The sequence below is a fragment of the Myotis davidii genome, unplaced genomic scaffold, assembly GCF_000327345.1.
Source record: "Myotis davidii unplaced genomic scaffold, ASM32734v1 scaffold1, whole genome shotgun sequence".
NCBI classification, from domain to species: domain Eukaryota; kingdom Metazoa; phylum Chordata; class Mammalia; order Chiroptera; family Vespertilionidae; genus Myotis; species Myotis davidii.
This window is the reverse complement of record NW_006294681.1, coordinates 527552-536686: the sequence shown is the minus strand read 5'-3', so window position 1 is coordinate 536686 and position 9135 is coordinate 527552. Positions and strand designations below refer to the sequence as shown.

The following is a 9135-nucleotide window of genomic DNA, read 5'->3' as shown; positions in this document are numbered from 1 at the left end:
CTCCCTCCCCCCCCCCCCCCCTTCCTTTCTCTCTGTAAAAATCAATTAAAAATGTTTAAGGTAGAGTACACATCAAATTTTTACTTTAACTAAGTACCCAAATATTTAAATTATCCTTTATTTTTTTTTAAATATATTTTATTGATTTTTCACAGAGAGGAAGGGAGAGAGACAGAGAGCTAGAAACATCGATGAGAGAGAAACATCGATCAGCCGCCTCCTGCACATCCCCCACTGGGGATGTGCCCGCAACCAAGGCACATACCCTTGACCGGAATCGAACCCGGGACCCTTCAGTCCGCAGGCCGACGCTCCATCCACTGAGCCAAACCGGTTTCGGCTAAATTATCCTTTAAATATACTCAGAATCCCTTGACTTAAACACTTCTCATATTTTTCTCTCCAATAACATAAATAACAAAAATATCAAATTGGTAAGATGACATTCCCTTATTGATTTTTTATTTATACTTTATCAAGAGCTTTTTCATAGTTGGTAACATCCTAGCTTTGGCTGGATACAATAATTTTAACTCAAATAAATGAAGATGTGGTATGAAGCAGGTACTCATAATGAATTCCTAATTCAACACTAACAACACAATCACAAAAGGCCAGTATTTTCATTTTTATAGATGAGGAAATAGTGGCTCACAAAGATTTAGTAACATGTCCAAGGTCACATACTGAAACAGAATGTCAAATTAGAATTCATTCATTCATTCATTCATTCATTTATATTTATTCAACTTTTATTGAAATCAAGACATTTGTTTGGATCTTGTTCCTCTTGAGGTATAAAGGTGTAAAGAAAACATTGTATTACGTGGATGGATAGTGATAAGCAGATGTGTATCTGAGGCAGAAGGTGGAATCTGCTTCAGTCTGCTTTCAGAAGTTATTAGAAATGGTTATTTGAGGTGGTGACATTTGGTCTTTACATACATTAGTGTTGTCCAACCTTACTAATTAAAACATTTAAGGTTCTGGTCAAATTTACAATCCCTACCTGATTCTGATTCATGAAGCTTAGAGTACCTAATACTATTTTAAGACTCCTTGTAATTATATGTAATATGCAGATAATATTAAATAATAGCATTTAATAAGTTTTTCCTTCCCAAGAACACACATCCCAAGATGCTCCTATATACTTTGATACCTATTTATTGTCTTCTAGAAAAACAATAAATAATTAGACCTTGAAGAATGGAGGATCATCTACACTTTCCTCTTAAACTTATCATTCCTCTGTGTGTGTGCAGGTATGTTTGTGTAGCTCTCTGAGATAAATGACTTCTCACTTACTATTTATGGTAACTCCAACAGCATCACAGAACTTAAATTTAATTTGGTAAAGATTTAGGATAAAGTTTTGAATAATTTTCAACCTAATCCTGGTAAAGGCTTGGAAGCAGAGAAGGGGGGAAGAGGGCAATGGGGAGGGGGGAGGGGACATATGTAATACTTTCAACAATAAAGATATATAAAAAACTATCATTTATTTCAATGTTAAATATATGATCTAGTTTGCATTTTAAAAAAGATTAATGTTTTCTCTTTGTTGTACAATTTTAAGGCATTATGTAAGTTTTTGATATACATGGAGATATATGTGCTATTATTTTTTTCTAAAAATGAATCATATGATTTAAATTTTATTTACTCTATTTCTTCTTAATTTACTTACTAAGGAGCGGCCAATCTAAGAATGAGAGTAAAGCTAGAAATGACTACTCATTCTTGTCAGATCCCAAAGCTACAACTACAAAATCAACTCAATTGTTTTTCCCCCTGGGGAGAGGAAAAAGGACTCAACTGGATTTGGGCATATTTTATTATACCTGCCTTATACCATAGCTGCTTAATTAAATAAAATTGCCAGCATCTGCCTGATGAATAATTGAAAAAAAATCAATTCTCTTATTTTGTAAAAGACATAATTTTAGGCAAAGCTGTGTATTTTCACAGGTGGTGATTCATACTTTTCTCCTTTCATTAAATGAAATAATTTTACTAAATATCTTTAGGGTTATTTTAAATTTGTCACTAAAATTCAGAGAATGTATGAAAGATTCAGTTTGTAATACACACAATTATCAGAGTATATTTTGAATTTTTCTATAAATTTTCCACAATCATCAAAATCTAAGTGGAAAGACAAAACTCTATTCAGCTATGAGGCTGCTGGCCTATTTAAGTACAGGTTGTGTGCAGGGTAGAGTTTTTGTCTATAATTCATCACAAATACATATTTATCCACTCTCTTTTTCTTTCTATATCTCTCTTTGGGGTGAGGAGATGGGGAGAAACTGTAACATTAATTTCAAATAAAATGAATAAAGGCTAAATGTGTAAAAGCATTCTGGTTAGCAACCAATTATTATTTTTTTAAATAAGCAGTTGTTGCATATAGTCTCTGATGTAAAAATCATTACTGATCAGTTTAAAGCAATTTGTAGATAAAATTCCTACTGTTTTCAAGCCTCTTTACATTCTAGGCTCTGTATTTTCTCTTTCTCATTTTAATTTTCTTCCATATCAAGGCATTGTGTTTTATCTATATCTCTGAGTAAGATGTGGATTTCTTTAAAAGTGGACGTTTTGATTTTCTGGATTTTACTCTTCAACTGGGTTTGGAAGTACTAGTAACCCTGGAGATGTTAGCTGGCTTTCCAACTTTTAATCTTCAGTATAAACAATTTAAGCTAAGTTTTCCAAAATTAATATTAATTTAAACCATCTGTCCACCATCTGCTAATGTGAGATGCAAAACCAGAGTTTCTTTGTAATCTTTAATCAGACAGTTAGGAAAACACATATACATTCATAAAATAAATTTAAATTTCTTAACAAAGGGAACCTGAAAAGTTATTTCGAAGGCCATGGATTCTTGGAGCAAAATTAACTTTTCCTCTAGTGTAATTTCATGTAAATGAATGCCACGTGTCAACAAGCAAGTTGCCTAGTTCACAAAGATCACAAGGTAGAAACAATATCCTTTGCCATGTTTTTGAAAAAGAAAAGAATGGTGTCTAAATATCAATGTCAAAATGAGGCTCACTTTTACAATATATACATCATATACATATGATACACATATACATATGATATACACACACATATATGTATATTTGAAATAGGGTAAAAAAATTTGAATGTTTTCTTTACTGATAATCTCATTATCTTCCCTTTTTAGGAGCTGCCTGGGTCTCAAGGTATCAACTCCAGCATTCCCATATAACCTGTGCGGGATCCTTTCCTAACTCAACAGTCTTTTCACTTCCTTCAAATGTAGTTCTTTCGGGAAGATGAAACTACATGATGCAAAGTATGTCAGAAAATGCCAAAAAACAAATAAGGTCATTCACACTGATATCTTATATACACAGGAAGTTTGACATCTGGATCATCATCAATTGAGTTTTATTTCAGATATTTGGTGCTTTACAGAGACATATCCATGGGAATTCAGGACAATTATTTGACTATTTGAAATAGAAATGCTCTGCCAACAAATCTGACTTTAAAATCTGGATTTTAAATAAGTTTTCCATAATTACAAGCTTTTAATCTCCATCTTTAGCTTGCTCTTCAAAAAATCTGAAGTTGTAAATATTAGAGGAGTGGGATAGAAACCAACTTTTTGTTGTATGAGGCTGACCACATTACATACTCCTCCTCTTATTAGAGAGATTTCACTAGCTGTTGACAATGATGTACAGGGCTGCTTCGCTGGGGCGACATCTAGGGAAAATGATTCTGCTGCACCACCACACAGAACCAATTAGAGAACTATTTTCGGCGACAGGTCACGAATTTACGTGGTTTCTCATGAAAAGATGTATCTTTTAATTTCTTTATTAAGATGACATCCATGTCCCTGGAGACTTTTTGGGATGACAATCATTTGCTCATCATACAAGAACATTACCCACTGAAATCACACTATGGGACAACTGTGGACGACTGCTCCTCATTTCACATTTTCCAAATGAGCTATTTGGCAAACTGATTATTAAAATCATATACATTAATAGGATATCTTGGCAGGAATTTATTCAAACCCTGGTAAGAAGGCAAAGAGAAATAGCAGTACATATTCAACTATGGTTGTCTACTGTTGAGCTAGAAAACATAACCATGGTCAAATTATTTAGATGGTAGAAATTCAGCAAGCTTCTCAGTACGTATCTAAAACTAAGATACCAAGTGTCGGCAGACATAGGTTGCTTTGTGAAAAGTGAATACAATTATTCAAATCTGCCACAAGTTTCTGCTTAATTACCTAAGGTTATTTCTGTATAACTCACTTGAAAAAGAAAAGTAAAAATTTCAATGATGTGTTGTAGCTATTCATTAAAACATATGGTTGAATTTTTTTTTTAAGTGAAGAATACAGTTTTGTATTATGAAGCCAAAAGCTCACTTAGAGTAGAAGAACCAGCTATGGCCTTTAATTGTATTCTGGTAAGTATTTCATCAGCTCTGAGGTATTGGGAAATTCCTCGTCAATTATTTATTATGAATCAATCCATGCTGAGCTCCAGATTAAAAGTTGGCAATGAAGAAGTTAGAGAATAATGAAAGGAAATAGACAACTGGATTGGCTATACAGTCACAATTTCTTAAATGCTAGTGGAGAAGTGATATGGGAGTAACTGGACACTGGGGAAGAAGCATTAACATAACGTGGAAAGGGGCACTAGGCTTTGGGGAGGGAGTGATATGTGACTATGGCCTCAGAGGATGAGTCCATGGCAGCCATCTTTTGAGGATGCCTCATAAAGAGAAGAACGGCATTCTGGCAGAATAAACAGCAAAGAGGCACCAAAGGGCATGGTGTATGAAGGGGAAATTTCAAGCCACTTGGTGCTTTGATGGTACATTAAGCACAAGGCAAGCAGTAGCAAGAGATGAGGCTGGAGAGGTAGGTGGATCCCAGACTTTGGGAACCCTTGCAAGGATATGTTTATATATTATAATTTCTCTTTTTCTAAGATGCATGTTTTTCTTTTTCCACTTCAATTTTTCTGAAATAAGAGTGCATACAATTACTTTTGGAAGAGACTAGCCAGCTGCCGGGTAAAGGAGGCGGTTGTGATGAAATGGATACTGCCTGCTCGCTCGTGTGAGAACTCAACCATGCTGACAATTTTATCCAGTTGGACCATTTTTCCTCCCAATTATATTAAAATGGTAGCGATGCAGTGAAGTTGCTCTATGTACAAAAGGTTGCTTCTGATACTCAGCTAAGTAATTACAGTAAGAAGAAATGACCTAAATAGAGTATACAATATAGGTAATTCTTGAAAAATCTGGATGCTAAAAATAAAAAAAAAAAGAAATGAAAAGTAACTAGCCAGAGAACATAGGAGAAGCTCAATTAAGCATGGTTATAAGCTAAGGATAAGGACCCAAGAGAGAAAAGAATGAAGACACATGTATGGGGGAAATAAATAATGAAATGCCAGCCCAGAGAAAGCAGGAAGTAAGGGTCACGGAGACAAGGCCCTGGATTGTCTTGAACATTCTTTGAAATTGGAGAAAAGGTGTTAAGAAAAACTGAGAGACATGGTGCGTTTGGTAGGCATGTGGAGATCTGCGTGAGGTCATACCCGATGTCTTCCATTTCCTTAGGAAGGAGAGTGAGCTGTGTACCAGAGCTCAGAGAGAGATGGGGAGCTGGGCTCCTACCTTCTCACTCGGACACCCAACCAGAAGTCAGAGGGCAAAGGTGTGTAGAGAATCTACTGTAGAGCTCTGCCTTCTGAAGCATAGACAGGACAGACAGAAGTCCGCAAACGGAATAGCTAGCCCAGGCGATAAGCTGATGTGGAAGACTGAGCAAAGATGGCCACAACAAGTTCCTGCTAACTCTCTACATGTGCTCTTTTGCAATGTGACTGCCACTCAGCGGAGGGAGAGGTGGAGTCTAATTCCCTACCTATGAGTCTGGGCTGACCTGCGACTTGATCTGACTGATGGAATGCGGTGGAAGTGAGGTTTTGTAACATCAAGAGGCCTTGCAACATTTCCCCGTACCCTCTTGAAACACTAGCTGACATGAAGTAAGGATGTCTGCTTGAGGATGAAACAGCCTGTGGACAAAGAGGTCCAGGCAGGCACGTAAAGAAGGCCAGCATGGACCATCCAGCTCCAGTCAGGCAGCCAGGACTCAAGCCACACAAGTGACTCCAGCAAGGTTGCTGCACGGCATTCAATCTGTGGGGAGTTCGTTAGGCAGCAATAGATAGCGATGCATCTGGACTGCAGGGGCCTTAAAGGAGGATTAACTAAGAACATTCTAGCTTGTTTTCTTAGCCCTATGAGGTTGGGGTATGTAGTAACCTTGCTGTGCTTTTTGTCTCTTATAAATACTTTATAAAAGTAGAAGGATAATGAACCTTTTCAAGTTAAAAATACATTCTAGATCAGTGGTTGCTAGGGGGTCAGGGAGGGGAAGAGGAATGAATAAGTGGAATATGGGGGATTTTAGGGCAGTGAAAACTATTCTGTGTGATACTGTAATGGTGGATGCATGACATTATGCATTTGTCAAACATTAAAGAACTTGTACATCACAAAGAGTGAACCCTAATGTAAACCAGGGATGTTTAATAATGTATCAACATTGACTCATCAGTTATAAGAAATGCTGATATAAAATGTTAATAATATTGGGATGGGGAGTGGGAGTGGGCTAGAAAGGGTCAATGGGGTAAAAGGGGGACATATATAATACTTGCAACAATAAAGATTTTTTTAAAAGAGAAAGTTTGATCTCTTCAAAAATAAAGGGGAATTATATTGTAAAAACTAAGATGTTAATAATAGGGGAAACTATGATCAGGGGGGAAAAAGGGATATGAGAACTCTCAGTACTATCTGATCAATTTTCTGTAAACCTAAAACTGATCTACAAAATAAAGTCCATTAATATATTGTAGCTTTTTAAAAAATATATTTTTTATTATTGATAGTATTACAGATATTTCCCATCCCCTGCTTTATCCTCCCCTCCCATCCCCTACCCATTCACCCAGGTCTTCACTACCCTACTGCCCATGTCCATAGGCAATGCGTATATATCGTAGCTTTTTAAAAACCATTCTTAAAATCAAGCCAAACCAAACTATAATGACAGGTGATGGCAGGAGAGTGGGGTTCCCTAGGTACCCTCAAGAGTGTTCTATAATTTGTTTTTTAATGTGAGGATTACTATACTCAAGACCATAGTTTCCTTTTGTATTAGCTCTAAAAATAAAACAATACTGTACATAATTTGCCTAGAGAAAAATATAAGGACATTAAAGAACAAGGGAGAATTTATGACATAAGAAGTGCTGCTCACCTCCAAGGAGAAGAGTGAACGTGTCACCATGTTGATTTTGAAGAGTTCTCATGAAACCTATGGGATCTTTTTGTAATTTCAGGGCCAGTCCAAAGTAAGGAAGCCAGCCTTTTAGCAATGGAGGCTCACCAGGTCTCCTGTAAGAAAAAAAAAAGAAGTTAAATTAAATCATTCTTATTTTAATGCATGTGTGTTATCAATGCAGTCTAGAAGTGGACTGAATGAACTGCACAGCTTCTTTCCATTTTTTTAATTTAATGACTCCTATATAGTCATAGAAGTATACTTATTGAGCCTCTGGTATGTGTGGCTCTGGGACAGACTGTTCAATTCAGAGCTATTTGTGAGCAATTTTTTTTAAAATATATATTTTATTGATTTTTTACGGAGAAGAAGGGAGAAGGAATAGAGAGTTAGAAACATCGATAAGAGAGAAACATCGATCAGCTGCCTCCCGCACACCCCCCACTGGGGATGTGCCCGCAACCAAGGTACATGCTCTTGACTGGAATCGAACCTGGGACCCTTCCATCCGCAGGCCGACGCTCTATCCACTGAGCCAAACCGGATAGGGCTTGTGAGCAAATTTTTTAAGAAATTGTGTGTGTAAGGCCCAAATGGCTGGCTGAACCAGGTACATATAGTCCACATCTTATTCTGAGAGCTCTTGCTGAGTCTGGGTGATAGATGTCAGGTATTTTAGTAATCAAAGTAAAGCTCTTTCTTATCAGATCTCGATTACACTGGAATTAGGTAATTACAAAAGGTGCAATTAATAATCTTGAAAAATGTTTTATGCTGTGAAGAACAATAAAAACCTGAACATCATTCCCACAAAGTATATCCTGTTATATTCTTTTATGAACATTTTTATTTAAACCACGGTGAATAGAAATATTTAAATTTCATAAGACAACTTTTTAAACATGAAGTATGTTCAATGAAACATTAAAATACTATGAGTTAAAAAACAAGTTTCTTTTTTTTTGACTTATAATCCTAGCAAAAGTGGAATTCAAAATTTCTTCCTAGTCATTTAGTTGGGGAACTCAATCTGATTTAAATAAAAATAAAAATATTCAAAGCCATTTTATCCTAAAAGAGATTAAAACAGATATTCAAGAAAACATGAGTGATTCTCTGCTCCATCTGTGAAGTGATATACTACATGAAGTGCAACCCATTTTGATTAATCACAAGATATTAGTAGCTCAGATCTAATCAAAGATCAAGATTATGATCATATGCAACATGGACTTTTATGTCACTAGATTAACCCTATCAGAGCCTCTTATCTTCCCACAATCCAAGATGGTGGAATTAAGCTTAAAAAAACAAACATCAGGTCTTTGGGGTGGGGGGAAATATACTAAAAAATAATAAAATAAAATAATCCAGAGTGTGATAGAAATCAAGGAACTAGGTTTTCTGTTTTTAGAAGACAATTTATCTCTATAAGAATGTACAAAATGTATGCTGCTATTTAAATACATATACTTAGAAATAGGAAGACAAGAAACATTGCATAGAAATGAATCTTATTCTTCATCCCTTTCCTCATTGTTTTCTGGAATGCAACCTGTAGCAATGGAGACTTGGTTTTTTTTGAGACATATAAAAGTGTACCAAGAAAATATTGTAACAGCTACTCTTATATCCAAAGATTTAACAGCAAGAACTTTGCACATACGATTGTAAAGCAGGATCCCCAAGCTAGCAAATTCCACTGCATTCAGGCTGTCAATAATGACCCTTTCAAAATTAGTAGGTGAACTGGTTCA

At 35.9% G+C, this 9135-nt stretch overlaps 1 protein-coding gene across 6 annotated transcripts in view; it reads right to left on the bottom strand.

The window, feature by feature from the left end:
- Positions 1 to 9135, bottom strand: part of LOC102767325 (25-hydroxycholesterol 7-alpha-hydroxylase) — a 155448-nt gene that overhangs the window by 22831 nt on the left and 123482 nt on the right. For all 6 annotated transcript variants that reach the window (XR_001514806.1, XR_001514807.1, XM_015567419.1 and 3 more), the window contains one exon: positions 7355 to 7491. Coding sequence is in view for 4 of the 6 variants with exons in the window: in XM_015567419.1 (XP_015422905.1) it covers positions 7355 to 7491 (137 nt within the window). In the remaining 2 variants the exon portion in view is untranslated. The remainder of the gene's footprint in view (positions 1 to 7354; positions 7492 to 9135) is intronic.